Below are 26,447 nucleotides of genomic sequence, written 5' to 3'. Positions count from 1 at the left end.
CTGTGTCCCCCTTCTCTGTAGCCCGGGATACTTGTACCTCATGTCAAAAAATGCTGGTGCTTATCTGTATTTCTTAAAATGTGGAGTTCACTGGAGATATTTCTTGAAAAAAAAAATTTTACAATAACACAAATTTGAGAAAAGCTACATACTTATATTCTATTCTTAGAGCATCATGGTATACGTTAATTTATTAAAGGTTCTCAGAAGTCCAATGCATATTTATATACATACATAGATGTCTCTTTAACTCATGATTTAGCTAACTAATTTGACCTTTTATCATTTAATGACTGTAGCATCTCATATACTTAGTGTAACATGAAATATAGTTGAGGCAAAATTGGTCTAGATCAGTGCTACCTGATAGAACTTTCTACAATGACAGTGTTCTGTATCTGTGCTATCCAATATGGTAGCCACTAGCCACATGTGGTTGTTGAAATGTAGTTTATACAATTGAGAAAGTGAATTTTTAATTTTCTGTAATTTAAACTTAAATAGCCACATGTAGATAGTGGCTGCCATATTGGATAGCACAGTTGCTACAAGGGCTCAGAGGAAGAAATTGTGTCGGAGGAGAGTGTTGTGAAAGACTTAGTGCAAGTGTCTAAGCCAGCTGTTTGGACAAGCAGACAAGTATGAGGACAGCACTACAGGTGGGTGGAAGTACAGGAGCAGAGCTGTGCTGTAGGAAAATGCTGGAACTCTGGCAGTTCAGTATTAACTAAGTTATCAAATCAACAGATTACATGTATTTCAAGGTATATCCTAAACTGGGTAGCAGACTGCGTGGGTGTAGGCCAGTTGGCAAGAAGTGTAGACATTCAGAACTCAACAAATATAGTGTAATTGCATTTAGCAGACTTTAAAATCTGCTCAGTTTTTCTATACCTTAATATAATTTTAGTGATAGCAAACGTTGAAACTCATAATGCCCTTTGATAGCATTTCTCGCCATTTGTCAAAATATTGTGAAGTTTCATTGTCTTAAGACTCTGGTAGTTCAAACTTTATGACAATTCAAACTAAATCTTTGCCAGTACTACTGCTGCTACTACTACTACTAATAATTATAGCAATAATAATAACAGTTAACTTCAATTGAGCAGTTTGCATTGTGCTGAGAATTCTACAGAAATTTTTATCTCTTTTAATCTTTACATCATTCTTGTAGTAGGCACTATTATTTCCCCGTTTGAGAGATGAAAATGTAATTTAGAGAGATTGAGTCTCTGCGATGCTAAATGAAGGAGCCAGAATTTGAACCTTGACTCTCTGCCTCCAGGGTTTACCACTACTTTATAATTTTCAATAAAAATATTCTCCAAACAAATTATCAATATAAAAAGAGTGCCACCCTACTATTGAAACATACTTAGAAAATAATAGTTCTGAAGCACTCTGGCATGCTTTGCTGAAATATTTTCATAATAAATGGATTAGTAGAAAGCCAAGTATTCTAATTTATTAATTAAAATAATTCACTCTAGGAAATCTACTGAGTATTGTGTTTTTGAGCTTACATTCTTTATGAGCTTGAAAGCAGTAAAATGCTGCTGCTTTAAATATTTTATACTTTGTTTTTATATTTTAATTAACTTTTCCCATAGTTATGCCAGTTTAACGTGTTTTATTTTATTTGCGAAAATCATGTAAGTACATTCTTCTAATATTGTGGTTTGTAGATTTGTAATTTAAAATTACAGCAGGAAGATGAATATTCCTTGTTTGAAGACATGTTTACATAGCTATGTAATAATTTGAATGCTTCCTCTTCTAGGAAAGGCTATGCTATTATTTTGAGTAATTAATTATTTCAATACAATTTTTATCCTACATCTTCAGACTATTTTCTTTATAGTATAACCTCATAGTTTCAGTATACAACAGAAATAAATGTACTGGATGAAGCAGGTCATCAAAGCATATTTAATTAATACTCAGATTAAAGTATTTTTGAATGGGAAGCAGATGGTCATGACTTGTCTTTATAACCCAAATGTCCTGTCCTCATCTTTTAAATATCAGGTGAAATTAGAATGATCAAGCAGTCTGCAATAAAACAGAGGTTTTTGCCCTCTCCAGGTTTTCATTGAAAAAGTCAGCATGGAATTTAGAATATTGTTAATTTCTAGTATTCCCTTTGTTGCTCTTGGTTCAAGAAGATTTAGCTATACAGACAACTAAATTATTCATTTTTACTTGACAGGTATTTATTAAATACTTAAATGTGCTAAGGAGTGAACAGTATAATGGAAATGAATGATACATTCCTTCTTTTATTCAACAAATATTATGTGAGTTTCTGTTATGCACCAGACACAGTTCCAAGGTATTAATAATACAGTAATAAACAGGACAGAAAAAAACTCTTGCCTTCAGGGAGCTTATATTGTACTGATAGATACACGTACATAGATCATTCCAAAACAATATGGAAGTTGGTGATAGAAAGATAGACAGTCATGCGTCGCTTAACAACAGGGATACATTCTTAGAAATGCGTCATTAAGCAATTTTGTCATTGTGAAAACATCGTACAGTGCACTTACACAAACCTAGATGATATAGTCTATTACACATCTAAGCTATATGGTACTAATCTTATGGGACCACTGTGATATATGTAGTTTGTCACAGACCAAAATGTAATCATAGGGTGCTTGACTGTATAAGATATTAATAATATATATACACACCAAACAATTATGGAATTGTAACCAATACCACCAGGTCCATCAGGGCATCAGGAGATTCTTATAGTGAGTCATATGAAACTGAGAATGGAACACAAAAGAGAGGAAGATGCCCAAATTGGGCAGGTGTATGGTAGCCGCAAGCTGTAATAAAGAGGCGGGGATATGGTCCTCAATGATACTGCGTTACTTCATTTGTAAAGGTCAGCCGAAGGGTCAGGAAACCTGGGACATTTTCATAGCCCCAGATGACCAACATTTCACCACCACATGGTTGATCTCTTCCACTAATTTTATATGTTAAGAGTCCTCTAGATTCTGGAATTCCTGGGGAAAATTGCACATCTCTCAGCAACAACTTTGTAATACTGTTGGGTTTTTTTCAGCAAGATCAACGTCTTTTTGGAAGGAGTTCTTGACAAACTTGAAGTCTTTTGTTTTGTCGTTCAAAATTATTGGTTGATGTTTTCCTTACTCATTTAATTAAACTATGAAGGAAGTTAAATAATTAGCTCAAACTGGAAGCAATGAAAAATTCACTACTTAGATCAATTTCAAAATAGTATTTACGACTTGGTCAAATCCTTTTTACATTTTCAGATTCAGTATCACTAGCATATAGCATATATAACTTTGAAATAACCTTAGCTTCTTGGGATTGTGATTTGCTCACTGGCTAAAGAAAATATTCAGGTGTATACAGAGTTATTTGCCAAACTGACCTTCTTTAAAAAAACAAATAATGGCTGTTTTTCATTACACTTTTTAAAATTTAAAACACTGGGAAAATTTTAGCAGACATTTATTTTAGTAGGTGATAAGAACCGACAATTTGTATTCTGTTCTTAAATTTTGTACATCCATATTCTCTATGATGCAATAACTCCATAAAATAATTATTACTCTTTACCATTTAATTGTGACTCTAGAAATTTATTTACTAGCCTAAGGTTAAATAGTTAACCATTTATGTAATGCAAATTGATAGGCTTTAACCCCCTATCATCTGGAGACCATCTCCACCCCTCCACTGGAACTATGAGGATACCAGTGACTTCCATCTTGCCAACATCAATGGCTTCTTTTTAGTTATCTTTATTTGCTCTCTTTTTATCTTAGACAGTGATGGCCACTGCTCCTTCTTGTACATTCTCCTTGCCTCTTTCTTCATTCCTTTGCCAACGCCCCTTTCTTTCCTGCTCTTTAGTATTAACATACATGGGGTTTCCTCCTTAACCCTATTAAATCTATTGATTTCAATCCCATGGCTTCAAATATCTAGCCATGACTTTTCTTATGAACTTCAAATTCATATTTCCATTCACTTAGGGAATTCCTCCCCCTTCATGGCTTGCAGAAACTTAAAACACATATTCCAAAACATGTATTCCCTTTATCCATATCCTCTTGCAACTGTGCTATGTAGTTGATATATATATATGTCTCTACTACTAAACTATAAGTTTTTCCAGAAACTTGGGCATTTCACTTGCCCAAAACTTAGCGTAGTGCCTGGCACAAAGTAGGCCCTCAATAAATATTTGATAAGTGAATGACTTAATGATGAAATGTTGTTAAAAATACGTGTTTGTGGGGCTGGCCCCGTGGCCGAGAGGTTAAGTTCGCACGCTCCGCTGCAGGCGGCCCAGTGTTTCATTGGTTCGAATCCTGGGCGCGGACATGGCACTGCTCATCAAACCACGCTGAGGCAGCATCCCACATGCCACAACTAGAAGGACTCACAACGAAGAATATACAACTATGTACCGGGGGGCTTTGGGGAGAAAAAGGAAAAAAAAAATAAAATCTTTAAAAAAAAAAAATACGTGTTTGATATTAATGCTTAAGAAAAGCAGTAATGCAATAGCAAGTGGAGCCTAGAATGTTTGGTTTTAAATAAAAACCTCCTTTTAGTTAATTATGCCCAGCATCAAATATTTCCTATGTTTTTCCTGAGTTGTCTTTGATGTACCTCTGACTTTATATGAGGGCAGTGCTAGAGGATTCCGTTATTCGACTCATGTTTCCATGGGATGCCAGAATGAAGGCAGACTCTGGCATATACTTAGAAATTTGTATCTGGAGCTTTTAGTAATAAATCAAAGTGAGATACAATTCTCAGTGGGTGGCAATATTGGTGTCAGATGCATAGCTAGTGATTTGAGTCAAGTAAGCAAGTCTGCCTATAAGCTTTAATGGATTTGAGGTCTGCCAGTTCTTCCATTAAAGATTAAAGTAACTGACAATGACAAATTGTTAACCAAACTTTCTGCTCATTTTCCCTTTGAATTATTAAGCTAAACACACCTCCAATCCATATAGCTGATGTTACAGGACTCTCTTAAGTCAAGACCAAATCTTAAATCAATCTAGTTATCCCGGACTGGCCTCCTTCATTTCAGTGACGTTAGTAAACATCTGTAGCCCTGAAGCTAGATTTCTTTTCTCCTCTATGGCACACATCTTATGAGAGCTAATGTGTTGGTAATAATTTAGCATTTCTTGGAATTACTTAACTTTGGGAAGGAGGGAAGATTGAAGATTGGTGAAGTTGTATCAGCAAGCAAGCCATGGTTCCTTGCCAAGTAGCAGTGCAAGAACGAAGAGAACCTCTTCTTCTTAATGTTGTACTGCTATTTCTGGTGGTTTGTCCATGCCAAATTTACAAATCACAGTTGCAGTTCTTAAAAACCATAAAATCATTAGCTCTGGGTGTTGTTACTCAGTGGATGATTATCTCTCAGTGCCTACTTCCATTCTCCCATGGTTTAGATAATAATAGCCCCTACATTTCAGCAACACTAGACAGAAGGTACTCAGTGAACTTGTGATGGACACTGAGAAGAACTCAGTGAACGTCTTTCTCCTTTTAAGTAAACCACTTATGTTTCCCCCATCGCCCTGCCTTCTTTGGAAGTCTAGGAACATGTCAGAACTTGCTGTGGCTTCTGTGCTTGCTCTCACTATGTTCCCTGCTCAACATTCATTAGCATGTCATCCAGTGCTTAAAACAACCCATTGACATGGCTGCCATTATTCTTCTAATTCTACAACTTAAGTGACAAATGTAGGTTACCAACTTGGGTTGATGGACTTCAGATTTTCTCTCCAAGATTACAATGCATTATGCTAAAGGACTTGTCTAATTACTATTCCTGGACATCTTCGTTTCACCTGGGAATAATCAAGTGTGTAAAATTCTACAAGTGTTGGTTTGCTTCTAGAGAACTATGCTAACTCTTCCACCATTTCATTATGACTGTATTTATCATCTCCCTTTAGCTCTGGTATCACCTCCTTATTATAGACAGATTACAGATTAAAGACATCATTCCTTTTGAATAAGAACTTTGCAGGAAAGCACCTCAGAGAAAGTTTCCTGCATGGAAAATGAATCACAAAGTGAAGGCAACAAAAAGATAGAAGGTAGACTTAGAAGTGGGGCAAATATGAGTGGGAAGATGAATGACAGGAGAGAGCCAGATACAAGGAATGTAGTTCCAAGGAGTAAGCATATAGAAATAAGCAGATTTAGGTAAACCAGGTAGATGTAAAAATCACGTTATAAGAAGGATATTTCATTAGGTGGAATTACAGCTTAAATAAAATAGGAAAAGGAATTGTATCATTGTGAGATATTTGGACATATCAGAGGATGGTGATTTGGAATTTATATAATTTACAAACATCTTTTGAATTGCCTTTCCCTCAAGCTCAAGTACCAGAAATAAGAAATTATGACTGAAGAATTGACTGTAAAAGAAGGATTTGAAAAAAAGGAAAAGCAATAAATGTAGTGATAGTAGTCAACCTTACCAACCTGAAGAATTTAGAACTCAATATTTTGCTGTATTCCCAATCCTGATGCCACCAGAACAGTTTGCGGGTTTAAGAAATTGCCAGAGGAAGCCTTTGCACATGGGAAAGCTTGTTATTTTGACTCCTTTAGCTAATCTCAATATATATGAGGGGGCAACAATCTCCCATTGTATACCCATAAGAAATTCCAGGTACTGAAGGTAATTGACCATGATTAGCTAAATAGGAAACCAAATTCACTGCTGGAAAAATGTGGAGAAATTTGAATCTGCATATTAGTCAGATAGACTCAGAGAATATTTATTAAACAAATCTTGACTATGTGCTAAACTACACAGGGACTACTTCAGCCTGGCAATTTTTTACCTGTATACTCACTTAAATTCTTCATATCCAGTTTTTTGATAAATAATCTCCAGCTTCTCAGAACCTAAATAATCAAACATAATTTTTGAAAAATATCAGATTCCACAGAATAAACTTAGAAACTGCCAACCCTGAACCCTTCCGTTCAAACCACGGTCTTACAAGGTTGAAAGCACAGAAATAGATCAAAAGACAATTGTTCTCAAGGTCTTGGGAAGTGGCCAGAAGAGTGTTTACAGTCGTTGCATTTGCTGACATGCTATTTTGCTGGTATACATTCTTAGCTGTTTCATCCCACGCCTTTGTTCCAAGTCAAATTCTTTCTTCTAGCCTAGCTAAGGGATCCATTACTAGTTAGATACTTCCTTTCTATGGCTGATTCTAAGTGTGATAACTTTAGCCAACACAAAGCCATTTATTGTGGCATATTATGTTAATTTAGCTAACTGCTTTTAATAACTGCCACCATTCAGCTCTGCAATGTGCTGAATAGCTAAAGTTATTTGATAAATAAGTTGGAGTAGAGGTGAGAAATTAAATTTCTATGAGGCTCACTTCAGTATTAATCCCAGAAATTTTCCAGCTGTCATTTGATATAGCGACTGCATTAATTATTCTGGTTACCAAGAAAAAGTGAAGGGAAGACTGGCAAGGCCTCCGTCAGTGACTGTGTCACGAAAAGCAAATGCCAGCCCTGCCCATGAACACAGCCATCCCTGGAACTGTCATCCATTTCTAAGTCGTTAAAAAAGAAACGGGAATCTCTATGTAGATATATTTCACCTTTTTTTTCTTAGTTAATAGAAAAACTAAACAATGCAGAATACTATCCTTCTTTGGATTTTACTTCAAAACTGTTATATGAAATTGTACTGGTATTTCCCAGGATAAGAAAATACTTAGATATGAGTAGTCTCTATGGCCACCATGTTAACTCACATTCTCTTTCATACGTGAGTTTCTTTTGGTAGACCGACAACTCACAAATAGGTACTCTAATCTGTAGAAATATTTGATGAAAGGTAGTTTGTATGAGCAGAAGTCATACCACTTTTTGGGTATAGGTACATTAGAAGTTTAGAGCAGTGATAGTAGAGGGGACATGCTATACAATTGACTCGGATAACTTTACTAGAAATTATGTGTGCCAAAACATGCAATTGGAATTATTGATGCATATTCCAACAAGGATAAAGAACTACCGAAAGATTGGTGATAGCAGAAACATAGTGTTTATGTTACAAAAAATTTGTATTTTTTGTGTGAAGATGTCACTTTGACAGTGTCCTTATCAGACAGTTGCCAAAAGGCCGTCTAGTGAGCTCTCATAAACAGTGCAAAATGTAGCATCAATGGAACATAATTTTTTTTGAGGATGGTACAATTTCTGCATTGTTAGCCATTTAGGAATAAATATGTGTTACCACAGGAAAATGGCTGCTACTGAATCTGCATTAACCCAGAGCTTTCGTAGATCATGAGGTTTATAAAAAATGTGTATCCCAAAGGTGAGATTACAAGTAGAGATCATTTCAATGCTGTTTTCTTCTTGGAGAGGAAGATACAAAAATCTCACCCATTGTGTGCCTGTGCTCCTGTGCTAACAAACTGAACCCAAAGGATATAATGGAGATTACATTGGTTTATTTTCGTATGCATGGAAGTGGCACTGCTTTGTATTTCCTCTGTGAAAATACAGCTACTGAACTAATGTTATCAGGGAAGGTACATACTATTTTATTTTTAATTGAACTGATGAATTTCTACTTATTTGTAAAACTTGCCAACCCATCTTCAGCACACACACATGCACACACACACACACACACAGAGTCCTCTTTGGGATCGATGGCATGCATTTCCATGACAACTGGCTGAGGTTAAGGTACAGATGGTGGCCATGGAACACATCCACATAAGCTAGTCAGCCCATGAGGGGATTGATCCTGTGACATTGATGTCACTAACATCACATACTAACCACTTAAGCCCACAACGCAGAGTCCCTCTCTGACGTGAGAGAGTCTCAACATACTCCCCAATAAGAAGGCCTTCTGTTGTGTTCTTGAATGAAATATGATGATGCTGATTTCGGGTTTTTTGGAAGAGAAACACATATAGATATGCGATCAATAATAACTTTTATACAGAATTTATTGTTACATTAAGGCATTGAAATAATTTGATGTGAACTAAAAATAGAAAACATCAGTTTTCTCATATTTTCCAATTAATTTTTAGGTCCCATGGATGTCAATATTCTAGCTAAATGTAACCCCTGCTTATCAAATCCATGTAAAAATGATGGCACCTGTAACAATGATCCAGTTGACTTTTACCGCTGCACCTGTCCATATGGTTTCAAGGTAAGTAGAAGCTGTTGTGGGAACCACGAAATGAAAACATAGCTTGCTTTGGGCCTTCGTAATTTTATTGTGCTTTGTCTGTGTGCTGAGAACTACTTTACTTACACTCAACTTCCTTGGCCATTCCTTCTCCAGGGGCAGGACTGTGATGTCCCAATTCACGCATGCATCAGTAACCCATGTAAACATGGAGGAACTTGCCACTTAAAAGAAGGAGAAAAAGATGGATTCTGGTAGGTCATCAGTCTGTAATCTTCTGTGTCTGAAGTACTGGAACAAGAATAAGTAAACACGCATTTTCCTTTTCAAATCAAAGGGCATTATTTTAAAAAGTATGCCAGAAATATATTCATAAGATAAATATGTATTAGTCCCTCTCAGAGATATTGTGATACAAAAACAAATGGAGACATTATAGTGTTCTCAGCTCAGGATGCTACAAAATTAAGAAATTTAAAGACACTCACATGCACATATTATGATAAATCAAGTCCGATTCGGTCAAGACAAAGTAGTGGCTCTATTATGCTAATGAATAGCCAACTGTCCCCTACTGCAAGTCATATATTCATCTGTTGTTTTGTGTATTGCTTTAAAGACAGTGTGTAATGATAAGATGTTAGGTCCCACTGAAACAGAAAATTAATGATTCATTTCCAAGCCACAATGTGAGTAGACAAACATGCTGTGAACATTTTTAATCTGGAGTTATTTAATCATACAGTACAATTACTCCAGATGTACTTCATGAATTATGAAATAGAGTTTTTATAGTGACACTAATAATTTCACATAAGAAGGCTAATCTACTACTAAAGCTTGTTAGAAATATCACTTTTTATAATAAATACACCTCATTTCTGCATTCTGTTATGAAAGTGTCTCTTTTTCATTGAGACTTTACTCAAAGATTATTCTGGTACTTATCAGGATTAAATATACATGTGTTATGCCAGTGAAAACAAATCGAATTTGTTGAAATTTAACGAGAACATTCACATTTTATAATTGCAAGGAAGACAAAATTAGATTTTCAGATTTCTTTTTTGTTTTGAGACACCAAGAACATTACACATAGGGTGATAGGTGTAATTTTTAAAAATCAGAATCAGAGCAAAGAAGTAAGAATTATTTTATTAGCACACAACTTGAGATTCAGATATGTAGGACTGTAAAGTAAACTTTGCTTATGTTTTAGACCTGAAAATATGTTGAATTTATTGAGTTATGGGACCACGGGGCCATTTGCCATCCTGCAGCCAGCATAATTTTTCTTTTCAAATTGTTTCTGATTTGGGGGATATCACTGTAAATCGATGCTTACAACATGTTATTTAAAAGCATTTTAAAAATCAATGTCTTGTAGTTAAAAACCCTGTAATTGATGAGTGTATTTAGTCTTTTTCAATATTTAAACCATATGGTTTCAAAATGCAGGAAGATGTTTTTTGCCTTTTCTCCCCATGGTGTTCAGGTGTATTTGTGCTGATGGATTTGAAGGAGAAAATTGTGAAGTCAATGTTGATGACTGTGAAGATAATGACTGTGAAAATAATTCTACGTGCGTTGATGGAATTAATAACTACACCTGCCTTTGCCCACCTGAGTACACAGGTAAGAAGAATAGGAAATGCTACGCCATCGATCTCTGTGTCTGTTTGAAAGCATCATTGGCACTAAGCTGCCAATGTATGTTTAGTAAACCACTGTATTATTTACTAACTGGTAGGTGTTTCAGAAATCAGATATAATGTAAATAACAGATGGACTTAAAGATGGTTTCAGCCAACCAAATAAAAGACCCAGCAAGCTCAGTTAGAACGTAGGCATCTATCATAAAGTCATGCTGTCCAGCAAAAAAGAAGCTGTCAAACTGAAGCTTTTAGCCCCACAATTGAATGGCATTTTCATGCAAAGCGTATTTCCCATGCAAACCAATGCACCAATACGTATGTGAAAAGGGGCCATTTCTTTACATAGTGAAAACATAATTAAGCATTTGAGATTACTTATGTCCATTCTTGTTTCTTCACTAGTGAGCGGATTGCTCTAGTAACTCGTGTCCTTCAAAATAAAATGCAATTAGGAAGATATTGAGCACTTTGGATAATCTTATGAGACTAGCACCATTTTTCTGACATTTTGTATCTTGAGGTAATAAATCTCATAACACTATTCAAGCTGCTAAACTTCTTCCCTGGATAAACTAATATGCTATAAAGTCATCATCAAGTTTCTGAGTTGCCTGTTATGTCAGAATGTCTGTTTTATTGATTTTTGTGACTATGAATAAGAAAATTCATAGTAACAATCTTGTTTCCTTAATAAACCACTTAGTTTTAAAGTTGATGGAGAAAAGGAGAATGTTCCATATTTTATTTATGAGAAAAAGTGGAGAAGTACTGTCACTCAGAGTTACCATTTACATTTTTGCTGAGTATTTTTCATTAATTTTATTGATTTTCATATAATTTAATACATAGTTAAAATATCAGAGGATGAAATAACTATGGAAATGACTGAGGTTAACATCTCTAAACACGAAAGATGAAAGCACATCTGTATAATTAACTTTCCCAGAGATTTGTTGGGAAAGCGTAGAAATTTAAGGTTTTATGGAATACCCACACTTTGCATTCTACGAAATTCCTTTCTTGATATAAAAATGCTGGATAAAGTGATGGGGTTCTGTTTTGACACCTTGGATCTGTTTGAATGCCCCAGAAGCTGCCTTTTCCAGTATGTTGGGTTTTTTTTTTCCAGGGCAGCACCTGATGCCACAATTCAGTAGAATTTTGAATTTCTCTATATCACCAATTGCTCTATTACATATACACAGTCAGTGGACTCCTTAGTGGGCAGAATTTGGATGTTCATTGATATTTTGCATTAATAAAGGATAGCGAGTGTCTCCAACATGCCCCCAGTCTAAAGTGGCTGGGAAGAGTTTAGGTGTTACATAGTTTTGACTTTCACGCCAATGTTACTTGTGTCATACCTCAGATACTTGCCATTAACCACACATACAGATTCTGGAGCCCTTGGATCTACCATGAGAATCTAAGTTTTATTGGATGGGCTAATTTAGACTTGTACAAGAAGCCCAACATTTGGACTAAAATCTGTTACCTAGATTAATCTAAATAGAATAGTTCTTTTTTCCCCACCATTGTTTTAGTCATTATAGAGAGGGCTGAATTCGCTTAATTTGGGAGGCCTCCTTAAGCCAATCTACTCTGACTAAGACAAATTGGACCCAAGCATTTCAGCACTCTTTGGCTGGAGCACAGAAACCAGGAGTTTATCTGTCCCCTTAGTGATGAAAACCTAGGCTTGAGGGCACTGCAGTATTCAACTTCTTATATGTCTTTTTTATGATAATTTGTGTAAGATGGTAGACTCTTCTGAGTTGGTTTGGAGGAGTCTGCCTGCTTTGGCTCTAGATTTGCTGTACCTTATTCCTTACCCATTTCTTTTGAGACTTTGTCTTACCTTCTCTCCCTTCATTTTCCAAGCTCCCTTCCTACACCCAATCCTCTTCAACACGTTTTCTCCATCCTAAGTGATTCAGTTCAGTGCAGCTTTCTCTGAGAAGAGTTATGAAGCCCCATTTCCCTGTGTCAGATCTGTTTTTCTGAAACATATCAAAAAAACTCAAAGCTTAGCAAAAACATTTTTTAGCCAAAATGTGACATCTATAAAAGCTATCATGTGGGAACCTGCCACAACTATCTGTCAAGAGCCATCGAGTTCTCACAAGAACTGAGATTCTTTTAGTCTTTCTAGTCATCACTATTGCAAATATCAGTTTGCCTTAATCCAGGCAAAGGGAAGAGAAATACTGAACTCAATAGAAAGTTCATAGCCTACAGAGCATGAAGATGTTAACACTCTAACTTTGAGCTGGGTCTTGTGGGCAACAAAGAGTTCAACAATTTGGAAATAGAACAGATATCTAAGCCAGACACGTTTGTAACTCATCTATTAGCAGTAGTCTTTTTGTCCACATGTGAAATGAGCTCATTTACAAAATATCAAACAACCATCTGCAGATTTTGAAGTCACTGGCACATAAGTGGCCTTTAATTATAGGAAAGTATAAATTGGACTCTAGAGTTTCATATCCTGCTTCCTCCAAGTCTGCAGTTAGGGAGGAATTTTCTTATATTGTAGCTGTATTGTTTTAGATGTAAGTTTGGAAACTGATTAATGAGCATGAGATTTGGGAACAGAAACCCTGCTATGCTCAGGGAATATAATAATGTTGTCATTGTTTAAAAATCATTCAAGTCACAAGTTGCTTTTCTGTTTGAAGATTTTTTTACTCTGCACCCCAAAGGCACACAATGAGAAAGTAAACTCTTTAGTAGAAGCAAATAAAACTTCATGGAAAGAGCTTGTAAGTTATTATGGTGAAGATTTTCACATTTAACATCCATGTCAAGAGTCAGAATGAGTGTGATGTTAATTAGGAAGATTTGGAGATCTGAAAGCAATCAGACAGACAACTTGTGATGAGCAGGCTGTAAAACACAGCTACAAATATTCAGAATAAAATGAACCACCACTGTGAAATTTACTAAATTTATTTAAGCCCATGTAACCAAAATATCACAGTAAATAGTTATTGATTCATTAGAGGACAAAACTCTCTGCTCTTTCCTGCTGCCGGTATTAACAACACAAATTTTAAGGGTCAATACTGTTTTTCTGTTATCTAACCCTTGCTTTACCCTCCCCATTTGAGTTAGCAAAGCTATTATTTTCTACCTAATTCAATCCATTATCTGTCCTAGTTGTATAACGTATGACTGTTGATTGCTAGTATTCTTCCGACAAGATTAATTTTGGAAGAGTTTAATTCACCATCATTCCAAATTAAAATCACTATGCTAAGGATAAAGCAAGTAGGACTCTGGAATTGCTGAACAAATAATTTAAAAATCTACTCTAGTGTTTTAATTTTAGCTTGAGAGATTGTGGGTTTTTTTCTTTTTTTCTTTTAATCATTATTATATCCTTTATAAAAACAAGGCATTTCTTGAAGGTAAATTTTCAAGGAATTCCTTAAATGACACAAGTTTAAAACCTATAAAAAGGAAAGTTGTAAACATGGTACCCCTGCAGTGTTGAAAAACTTGACACCTTTTCTTAAGCTCTGGTATGAACTTGGGTGTTGAATTGAAAAAATGTGTTTTTGAATGTTTCCTGAGAGTCAGAAGCCCAGATCTGCTCTGTCAAGACTATGTTTCTTAATTAACCTTCTTCTCAGGGGACCACATACAAAGATGATACAAAATTGATCACATTTTAAACCATAATATTGCTTCATGGGATTGCATAAATTCAGTAAATGAAAATTCCTGTACAAGTTGGGCATGTAAAAGCTTAGCATATATTTTGTGGAAAATATTCAGAACATTTTAATTTTTCCATTTCGTACCATTATCTCTTTGTTTTCCAAATCTCCAATGCCCACACACAAACCATTAAGTGCACATCTTAAAAAGTAAAGCTGCTGGTTGTTAAATCACCTGGTTTAGACACAGGTCTCTCGCTCCCTATAATGGCGTTTACCTTTTACCTCATTTACTCCATGTTTGTGTGTTTGGCCCGGCTGTAGGTAAGAAATCTAAGCCTTGCTTCAGTTTGCTCTCACCCGTGGCTTCTCTGTTGTTAATGCTGCTCACTGGCTTCCTGTGCTCTGCTGTTGTATTGCCATGTAAAAAGTCTTTTGTCTCTTCTGTCTTTGTCGCTGCCAGCTGCTAATCTGAATGAGGTGGAAAAAGGTTAGTTGCCTTTTAAGTCTATTATGATTTTCATTTTAGTTGCCCTCTTTCTTTTAAAGCTACATAGATTTCATTGTGTGTACATGGTAAAAGAAATGTTGACAAAAGCTGAAATCTGAAATCAGTATGTCAAATCAGTCATTCAGCTCCTTGGTATATGGATAGATATGCCAAACACTATGAAAGAACCATCTAAAATGCACTTTACCAATTTCTAGAAGGCTATAAAAGAAACTCTGAGTGGGAAGAAAGGGTGGCTAAAAAGAAAGACTAATATTTTCTACTTGTCTGTATGCTTTTAGTTTTTTAAAGATATCACAAACATGAATTATTTTTACAATGAACAACATAGATCACTTAGTATAGTAGGCAGGTTGTAAATAGAAAAATTTTTAAATAATAGGAATTTTCTCATAACTTTAAACTAATTATCTTTAGTAATTTGAAACATGAAAAATATTGGAAGATGTATACATTTATTAAAACATTTTATAAAGTAAATATTACAAAGCCCAAGAGGTTGACTTATCAAAGGACGTTGTCAAACTCATAATATGGAACATCATGAGTAGTAGGCAGTATTTTTAGAGTAAAAAGAGCCATATCTGATCATTGACATCAGTATGGTCCACATGGTTCCCCAAGTACATCAGGGAGCAGGAAATTAAGTCCTAGAGTACTTAGGGTGATAGTCACGTCTGGGGAATCATCATGGAATCTTGGTGAAATTTTATCTTGAAGATTCAGAATTACTACTAATAACGTTGGATTTTTACTGTTCAGCTTACCAGAAGTCAAGTGCAGGCACAGCATCCTAAAAGGAGCACACTGCGTGCTTGTCTTGACAGTTCTAGTGGTATGGGAAGGATTGGCAGTGGGATTATAGGGCTAATATGAAATACATTATATAGCAGCTCTCTCTATCTCCTCTAGCTAAAGACTTCATTTTTTCTGTTGCATTGTTCAGGTGATTTACTGTGTTTGGTCACTTACTCTTACTATGTGTAAAGTTAAGCTGAAAAACATGAAAAAAAATGGTTTCATATTTTAGAATGTAAAAATATAGCCTGTACAGTTCTCTGTGGATTAATGCATCCAATACGATCCTTGGTCAAATGTCATCTTTTCTTGTTACAAGTACTAAAGCAATTGGCGGTCTGGGGCAAGGATGTCTAAGGTCTGATCCCACCTCAGAAATACAGTGGCAATTATTCTGTCACAGGACTATGTCAAATAGTTATATATGCTCTCAGGAACAAGCTTGGCAGTGTGATAGTGTTTTAAATCACCACGTGGTTTCATGTGTTGACTAAATTTCATGGTTATGTTTGTAAAAGATGTGTTTTGTTTCCAATAATCCACTGCTGACTGAATTTCCTTTTTAAAAGAGTCAAACCATTTTCTATTTTTTTAATCCAAAACTTAATTAGAAATGAAATTTCAATTTCTTTATAGCACTGAGGGTAATTTTCTTAAATAAAAGGAAGCTGCATAATTAGTTGATGTATTGTTAATTTAAAAGAACTCTGTGGGTATGAACATTAAGGATTTGAGCAACAACTCATACAAAACAATGAGAAAGCACTTACCCAAGGATGCACACCTTGTAAGAAGGGGCCTAAATGCAAACCCATGTCTAACTGACCCCAAGGCAGGCACCCTAATTTGGACCTTCCACTAGAACCAGTCCCTTCTTATCTGCTGTCATCTACCAGGCTTGGAATCTTTTCACATCCCATAATGGCTTGGACTAATCCTTTATGCTAAATAAGTTTTTCTTCTGCTGTCTCTTCAGCTTGCTATACATAATTGTCCCTTATGTACATTTGAAAAGTAAACATGTAGCCACAAAATTCAGGTGCAGACAAGCAATCTATTTTATTCACACATGAAAAAAAGAAAATGCCTAATCAATGACTGTACAATTAATTAATTAATTCCCCTGGTGACTAGGCTACCTCCCATCACATAGGGCATGTGGGATACTGATAAATTTGTGTTGCTAATGGGAAAAGGTCAGGTTTCTCATCCTGGCACTAATATTTATCAACTCTGGGACCTCCCTCAGTCTTGTCTTTCTTCTGTGACACAGGATAATGACATCTGTCTCACCTCAGATGTTTGAGAGTCACGTGGAAGAATGTATAGAAAAACACTTTAATATGTTAAATGTCTATACTCCAAAAAATATCAGGGGCTGCTCCGTATGACAGGTTTAAGTTTTGCATCATTTAATTCCAACCGTCATCACTATAGTGACATGGTTTAGATGATTTGATGGCATTCCTAATGGCATAAGAATTCTTATGGGAATTTTGATAAAGAAAAGATCCCCATATTTTTCAGTACTTTTTCTTAAATTCTTATTTTGTTATTTTATTTTCCATACTCACTTCAAATGGAAAGACTTTATTTAACAATAAGTCTTTGGTTCTATTTTCTCCCTTACTCTCCTTTGAAGTATAAGGAGATGTTGAATGCTGAAGAACTCTTGCATTCGGTTGTATTTTTTTAGGTTTTGTGTATATTTTTGGATTTTCATAATCCCTTAATAATAGTGACTTCTTCTGTTATTAATTCTGCCTTGAAATGTGTAACGTCTTTATATCAAAGTCAATATAGTTGCAATCATATGTGCAGTCTGTTTTAACTAGGAGGAATACTTTGGCAACCTAACGATATTGTGTGGTTTGCATTCATCTTCCAAGCTTTCAAAGCCTTGTTCAATGCATTTGAATCTCAGAATACCTTTTAAAGATCTTGTTTGCTCTTTAGCTAATAGGCAGGGCCCATTGAGCCCAGAAAAACACTTTAGCTTAACCAAGCTTTGTTCAATCTAATTTGGATTTATTTATCTTGAAAATGGAGTTAAATATTTCTGCAGTTTCAGTAGCTGTTGGAATTGACTACAATATTTAGCCTCAATGTTCCGGTGAGGAAGTACTAAAAAAACACCTCCTCTTTTGTTTATTTATTTGGCGAGGTAAGTTTTTCCATTTTAAAAATTCAAAAGATATTTATTGAGAAAATACTTTATGCAAGACACTGTGCTAAGCATCGAAAGTGATACAAAAATGCATAAAACAGTACCCTCGTCTAGCAGGCAAACTCTTGGCTTTGACTCTTGCCTGCAAGTTCACATTAGGTCAGTTGTTTCACCAGTACAAAGCCATCGTTTCTCATATCCCAAGAAAGTTGCCAGCATAATAGAGTTACTTCCTAGTTTGTGAGTAAAGAGAAGCACTCTTTTCTGAATATGAAGACTAATCAAACTTCTTGCAAACAGGCATTATGGAGCAATTTATGTCACATCATTTAGGACAAAAGTGAGAACATAAAATGATTTTCCTTGATGATAACATCTTAATATCCACATTTATATCCTATTGTCTTGAGCCTCCCTATTCTGAATTATAATGAACTTTATCACATGAGGTTTCTCTGTGGCAGTGTCCCGCTTATGTATGTTGTCCATTATGCACACCTTTTGCACCAAAAGGGCATTTATCAGTGGCTACCTATCTTCAAGAATTCACAGCCCTTCAAATCAGTTCCTTGTATTTCTATACTGACAACTGGATTCAATTAAGTTTAGAGAAGTGGGCATGATCTGTATAGATTATTGATCATATTGTGAAGGTCGCTGAAGTATTTCTAATTGATAGAACAAATTTCAGGACAGTGAACACAAATAAGAAAGCATCAGATTATTAAAATGAATCTTCAGGGGCTGGCCCCGGGGCCGAGTGGTTGAATTCATGTGCTGTACTTCGGTGGCCTGGGGTTTCTCCACTTCGGATCCTGGGCGCAGACATGGTACCGCTCATCAGGTTATGCTGAGGTGATGTCCCACATGCCATAGCTAGAAGGACCTACAACTAGAATGTACAACTAACTATGTACTGGGGGGCTTTGGGGAGAAGAGGAAGAGAAAAGAACAAAGATTGGCAACAGATGTTAGCTCAGGGCCAATCTTTAAAAAAAACTTTTTTAAATAAATCTTCAGTGAAAGTTAACTCTTTCCAAAAATAAGAAACAGAAACACACTGTTCATAAGTAATCCTTTACTTAATGGAAATAAAGTTGATTATTACCATCACCACTGATAGGGATACTGAATATTTGCATTGGAGACTGGACATCTGCCTGTGTTAATGTGCTCTCATGCCTGGGTTTATAACTTTGAGCAGAGTAGGTAACAAATAAGGCTGGCCTGTTCAGCAAAAGAGGAGAAAACAGAAATACTTTTCTTTCAGGTCCAATTCAATTAGCCTGTCCTGGGATGACTTCTATAATCCCATCAGCTGTGTCCACCATCTACTGCAGTTCATCCGTCCTTGCTACACTGCAATGTCTGTGAGAGGAGAAAAATGGTTTTCTTTATATAAATGAAGAAAGGGGAAATGCACAGTTTTTTGATAGGAAGTGTATGGAATTTTTTTAATTCAGTAAGGGAAACATTCAGGTCCATTTATTTGAACCTTTCTCAAACATTCCACTTAAATGCTTTCACTCACATTTTCTCAGTTGGTGAGTTCATCCTCTCCACTTCCCATTGGGATGGTCATCATTTGGCAGAGGAGACTGTACGCACATCTGAGTCAACAGGTACCCATCTAGCCTAGCCTGCATGGGTGGACCTCAGGCTGGGATCTCAGAACACAAATCTGCTACCGGTTTTCCTCATTTTCTCTGCTCCCTTACACTGTCCCTTATGCCATCTGGAGCTCCTTCATTAACATTCAAAACGTATTTTTCTTTGGGAAGCAATCAAATAAGTGCTGTATTTCACATTTTTCAACAGCCATCAAGTATCTAGTTTGTGCCAGACAATTTGTTAGTAAATGCAGTGGGAATGGAGAAGTGAAAATATATGAAAAAGGTATTTATCCCTTGCCCTCAAGTAGTGTACTTTTAAGAAGTCAAACCAAATTTATTTTACCTAACAGATTGCTTTTTTTGATACCTGCCCTTGCTGTACCAATTCAAGTAGGGTGAAATGAGTACCCTTTTTTTCAGGTTTTTCTTGAGCCGAGCAAGAGCTCAAAATGCAAATATTTGAAGAATGATGCATTTGACCCTCCAAAAATCGTTGTCCTGGGGATTCTCTCAGGAATTCAACCAGACTTCCTCCCTTGTTACAAGTATATTTCAAAATGTCATAACTGATTAAGTTTAACACTAGAATTCTGGTCTGCTTATTCAGATTGCTTTCATAAGTTCTCTTTCCATTATTATCAATATTAATGATCCTTTCATATTAAAAAAAAACAAAAAGTAATTTGGTCCAATTTATGAATAGGAACAAGAACAGGCTGCAGTGTCAGCCCCAGAGCCCTCCCCACCTCCTGTATACATCCATGATTCTCAGAATGAACTGTGAGATTTTCTTCTGCTAATCTGGTTATATTAGCAAGAACTAGCAACAGTTAAATGTTTCAGCCATGCCATGAACCCACATCTAAAACTGTTTTTGTTTTAGACATACCCAACCTGAATTTACAAAGCAGCTTTTGGAAAAATTGAAAAGAGATGCTTATTCATTCAAATCTACCCTTTCTTGTTGCTCTATTAATATAAAACAAACAAATATTTTAAACAGAATGATTTGAGTTGGAAAATTTTGGAAATCCTAATCCAGGGACAAAATGATCAACCTCATTTCTATTAGGCAGGCTTTGAGGACTAGAAAAGCCTGGGTGAGACACACTGTTGCCCAGATTTCTTGGCAGATAGAAAGCAGCGAATCATCCATTCAGTGACTCTTCAAACTTTCTTCTGTCTGAATAGCACAGATTACTTTACCAAGGGAAGAAGTCTCCTTAGAGATAATAATGAATTTTAGGACTGGATAGTATAATTTTTAATAATAAATGAAAATAATAAGCCATTTAGCCAGTTTCTAGGGCAGGATGCTGTCCATATTCCAGTCACCAAATGAAACTTAAGGGATACTGGGAAATCAGCATGTTATCTTATTTATCTAGTTTTTCCAGATTATAGCTTCTCCAGAGTAAAGACTGTCATGCACATCCTTTAATCATTTGCTGGATCTAGCTCAAAATATTTCCCCCCAACATTTTATTGTGAAAATTATTAAACTAAAGCAGCTTTGTATTTTGGTCAAATAAGAAATTCTCACTCCAGAGTACATGTAAATTAATCATATTTTAAGTGGTTAATTTTCTTTTAGACTATTCTTTCTAGTTTCAGGAAATAGTTAATGTTAACTCCCATGGACTATATAATATCTTCATTATTTATTGATTTGCCAAAGAATCAAGACAGTTAAGAATTTTCAGCAATGCCATGAGTTAAACCAGTATTTTTTAAGAAAAAGCATGTTTAAGGAATTTGAGTGTGTGTGTGAGAAATGTAAATCATTATTGGTGACATGATTCACCTCAGGTATCCTCCACTTCTCATGAGCTTTGATGTCTTTGACAGAATTTAATAAAATACTTTCAAGATTACTATTTTTTAAATTAATTATAGTAGAGATATTGGTAGTTATTATTAATTGCAGCTATCATTCAAATTCAAGCCAATCTCCAAATTTATTGTAAAGTTGATGAAACAAGACACTGGACTCACTTTTCTCCCCCTCTACAAAACATAATCGTTTGTGATTCTCTTGCTTTTGTCACCTTTAACACCCTAAAGGGAGGAGTATCTTCATTACTGTTGTACTGCAGCCGGTACTGCGGACCCTAACTGTTAACACCAACTCCCCTTGGAGAGAGAGCTAAAGCTGATTGGTCTAAGTCAACCAAGACTCACAGTGCTTTGCAGAGAGGCTTCTAGTCCTGGTAGCAAATGTAGGGTTGAACTACTCTGCTGTGTTCCCTTCAGACCTTGACTCTTGAAGTGCAGAAGTCATGGTCATGGGCCACTTCCTTTCCTTGTGCATCACTTATTACAGACTCTGTTAGAGAAGCTCAGAGACAAAAAAGAAAATTTCAGGCAAAGGAGAAGACAGCCACATGGAATGAAATAAAGGAAATAGACATAAGAATCAAAAAGAAAAAGAAGAAGAGAAATAGTGGGATAAATAGAAAGCTTTATTTCCCACTGGAAACCTCTTATAATTTAGAATTTACCACCCATATTGGTTTGCTAGTGCTATTATAATAAAGTAGCACAAACTAGGTGGCTTAGGTAACAGAAATTTATTGCCTCACAGTTCTGGAGGTTAAAAGTCTGAAATCAGAGCCAGCCCCAATGGCCTAGTGGTTAAAGTTGGGCACTCTCACTGATTCAGTGGCCCAGTTTCCTGGTCGTGGAACCACACTGCTTGTCTGTCAATTGCTATGCTGTCGTGGCAGCTCACACAGAAGAACTAGAAGGATCTACAGCTAGGATATACAACCATGCACTGGGGCTTTGGGGAGGGGGAAAAAAAAGAGGAAGATTGGCAAAAGATGTTAGCTCGGGGTGAATCTTTCCCTGCAAAAATAAAAAGTCTGAAATCCTGGTGTCAGCAGTGTTGGTTCCTTCTGAGGGCTATGAGGAAAGGATCCATTTTAGGCTTTCTACTTGACCTGTAGATGGTCATCTTCTCCCTGTGTCTCTTCATATCATCTTCCCTCTGTGCCAAATTTCCCTTTCTTATAAGAACATCAGCTGTATTGGATTAGGGCCCACTCTAATGACCTCATATTGACCTTATTACCTCTATAAAGACCCTATCTACAAATAAGGTCACATTCTGAGATATGAGATACTGAAAGACTCCAACATATCTTTTTTGGAGGGAGAGAGGGACACAATTAAACTCAAACACCACATCGCTGTATTTAAAATTCTTGATCTTTGCCCCCAGAAAACCTGGTCTTTTCGTTGTTCCCCATGTCACTGAAAGGCAGTTCCAAAAACACATACCAGAAGCCTAGAAGTCCCAGACAACTCCCCCTCTATCCCCCTACCCTCGTCCAATCCTTCACAAATTCCCATCTGTTTTGCTTCCTAAACAGCTCTCCTGGCCATCCATATCTCCTCTACCACCACTTGAGTGCTAGCTAAGTCATCTCTCATGTCCATTTGTATCTGCCCCTCTGCAGTCCATCCTCCACTGGGGCCAGAATGTTTTTTTCAAAGCCCAGATGTCATCTGGGCAACCTCCAACTTAAAACTCTTCCATGGCAGCCCATTGCTCGTTGAGTAAAGACCTTCTACCACGTGGCCACTGCCAACCTCTGTAGCCTCATCTGGCACCATGCTTTCCCAGGCTCACTCCCAATCACTCAGAGCTCATATTCTCCTGCCACCTACTGCACAGAGCCTCTGCCAGTGCTCATCATTCCCTCTTCACCCTCACATCCAAGTCTCACTTCTTCGGAAGAGCTGCTCTTACAGTCAGTCCCCCTTCTAGAGCACCATGACATTTTTCTGCTTAGCATTCATCATACAGGCAATTTTATAGTTACTTCTGAAAGGTTTGGATTAATATCTTTCTCCTCCTCCTCTCAAGCCTAAGCTCCATGAGAAAAGGGGCATTATTTTTTTCTTGTTGTTGTTCACCATTATACTCCTAGCATTAACAGAGGTTCTCATACATATTTGACACTCAAAATACATGGTGATGTTAAAAATATGATTTGCTATCAGAACCATTAGAAAAAGCCATAGGCAGATCACCCAATAGGTATCATGGAAGAAGTTTGTAGAATAGTTCTAAAACTATCTCAGTAAGTGTGGTAATAAGAAATGTAAACAAAAAGATAACTTAAGATACAAGAAGTACAAATGAAGATAAAAGGAAGGCCCCCTTGTGTTTAAGAAGGAAGGAACATTAAAATCAATTAGGTTCATGGATCTAAAATGAAGCAGGAGTACAAGGGCAACTCCAAGTGCTGTTTCCCATAAGAACCATCAACGTGCATTGAGGTTTCTGCCTCAGTGCAAGAATATTCACGATATTGGTACCTTGGGGGCTCTGGGCACGTGCTGACACTTTCTTTTTACCACTGAACGCAGTCATGTTGTTTTATACAGCTAAGTGTGATGCTCCCTCTGCTGACTTGCTCTCTGCATTATCCATCTCTTTAGAATCATTTTCCTTTTTTTTTTTAAAGACTTTTTAGAGCCACAGTTGACCTTGCACAACTTCAATTCCAATTCCAGAGCCTCATTTTACCAATGAAAAATTGGGGCCCAGAACAATAAAATAGTTCACTTCTCTGCAAGCAGTCCACTGTTTTATACTGAATAAGCTGCAGAAGGCCATTCCAAGCAATAACTCAGCAGCCCACATGTCATCTCACCCAATAAGAATAGTTTCTCCCTAGGATCTCTTTATGCTGGTTCACTCTTCACTCCAAACAGAGCATTAACTCTGACGATCCAACTTTTACTGCTCCACCTACAACGTGCCCATAATGTTTACCACCCAAATCATCTGTATGGGTGCATGGGGACACTATTGATAATTACCTTGGGACAACAAGTGTAAACCAGGACTGTCCTAAGCAACCCAGGATATATGGTCACATTACCACTACATCAGAATTCTTCAGAAAAGCCATGTTTGCAGATGTTCAGTGAGTAATGAATTCTATCTTCTCCTCAAGAGCAGGCCTTGAGGAATCAAACCCTTTTAGGGAAGTTGGCATCGCTCTTGCCTTGCTCCCTCCAAGGTCATCCTAGTGTAACTGCAGAGCTTGTCCATTTGCAATCCCACTCTATGTCACACTTAACCTGACAGACACAATGAGGAAGAGGTGATCCACAAACTAGATATCATCGCTTTCTTAAAAAACAACACATGTGTGTAGGACATGCGGTGATTTTCTTCACAAGTTATAGTGGATCAGTCCCTAACCCCTGTTATCCTGAAGAGGTAACAGTAGGCTCCCTGGTTGACATGCTCTGCTTCTTCTCCAAAACACAGGCAACCAATACATATTACATACACACGCATACATCCCTTTAACTTCTCATCAACAAGAAGGCTGAACACTGGAAGCATGAGGAAAATTAATTTGCTCATCAGATCAAAAGTGAAATCACAAATGGCAGACATCGTTGTGTTCCATGCTGTTGCTTTGTCAGTGGGGACATCTAAGGGTCTAGAGCTGAAAGCAAATAAATAGGATTTCCTGGGATTTAGTGGCGTCGGTTGGAGCCAAATTACGGAATCAAGGTGTGTCTAGACCCCTGTCTCATAATAGGTTCATGGGCACTGAAATTGAACCTGTGTTCAACTACATTGCCCTTAACCACTCTGGCAGGCTGACTTATCTTTCCTGATGCCAAGTTAAACTCATGAAGACCTGCTCGTAGGATAACAGATTACGGCAGTATGTGTAGTAGAATAAAGAACATTTCTATCTGTCCTTTCTGTCACCCCACATTTTTATCATCTCAGGAAGGGAAGCAACCATTGATGATATTATCTCAGGCCCTGGACCTTCAGAAAAGCAAATTCACTCACCTTTTTTTCCGTCATTTTTACTTGATTTTTTTTACTGACTCGGTACTGGTTCTGACTACACGTATGCCGAAAATAAAAACCAAGGAAAAGTTGCATAATGTCCTCTCAATACTGTGAGATTTGGAGAAAGTTTTTCCATAGTAACTAAAAGCATATGAGTGCACTACTGTTAGTGCATTTTATTTTCTTTCTTCCTGGAAAGCCAGTGCAGCTTGCAGATATCCAGTTTTCCTTTACTGGTTGAGAAGAAGATGTGAAATCCTGCATTTGTCTATGGGGCTTGCTACATTTCCCATAGTAAGCTCCAAAGTCTGCCTACTGTGGGAAACTACTTGTATTTTAAAAGCTCCCTTCTTTCAAATACAGCAGAATCTAATACAATTAGAACAAGTTAAAGAAATAGTCCAATGAAAACATTTATTTTAAAATTCAGAAAGGGAAATTTTTAAGTAATGTTTAAAGGGAAGAGCATAAGCTATGTTATTATTAATGATGAGTGACTAATTATTAAGTAAAAACTAAACAGAAAAATGTCAACAGCATGAAATCAAATCCAAGTTGAATATAGGTCAACAACATGGAATTCCTGCCTTAAAAAGCATGATTCTTTCTTTCAATAACTATTATTTTAGTAAGTCACAACCTTATACTTTAGAAGGATATAAAGATAAATATGCCAAGTGTTTGTTCTCAGTGATCTTACAATCAAACAAAGGGAATGAGATAAACACTACTAATGCCCAATGCTTCTAAGACAGTGCAACCCTACAACCTTACTTTATAGGTTGTCATGAACATTAAGTGCATATTTGCACAATGTTTAAAACTGTCTTGATACACGGTAGTAAGCACTATATAAATGTTCATCAAGTCAATAAATATGTATAATATAAGTGCCATAAGATAGGTACAAGCAAACATGACATATAAAACTTGTAGGCAAACTAAAAATGGTTGAAAAGATCCAGGAAGATTT

The 26,447-nt window shown here is 36.5% G+C and overlaps 1 protein-coding gene across 2 annotated transcripts in view; it reads left to right on the top strand.

Moving 5' to 3' along the window:
* Positions 1-26,447, top strand: part of SLIT2 (slit guidance ligand 2) — a 357,802-nt gene that overhangs the window by 300,561 nt on the left and 30,794 nt on the right. For both annotated transcript variants that reach the window (XM_014838841.3, XM_014838839.3), the window contains 3 exons: positions 9,126-9,250; positions 9,386-9,483; positions 10,725-10,864. In XM_014838841.3, the coding sequence (XP_014694327.1) occupies positions 9,126-9,250; positions 9,386-9,483; positions 10,725-10,864 (363 nt within the window). The remainder of the gene's footprint in view (positions 1-9,125; positions 9,251-9,385; positions 9,484-10,724; positions 10,865-26,447) is intronic.

This window comes from Equus asinus, chromosome 3 (assembly GCF_041296235.1).
Source record: "Equus asinus isolate D_3611 breed Donkey chromosome 3, EquAss-T2T_v2, whole genome shotgun sequence".
Taxonomy (NCBI): domain Eukaryota; kingdom Metazoa; phylum Chordata; class Mammalia; order Perissodactyla; family Equidae; genus Equus; species Equus asinus.
The sequence above is the reverse complement of the archived record's forward strand: the minus strand, read 5'-3'. Positions and strand labels throughout refer to the sequence as shown.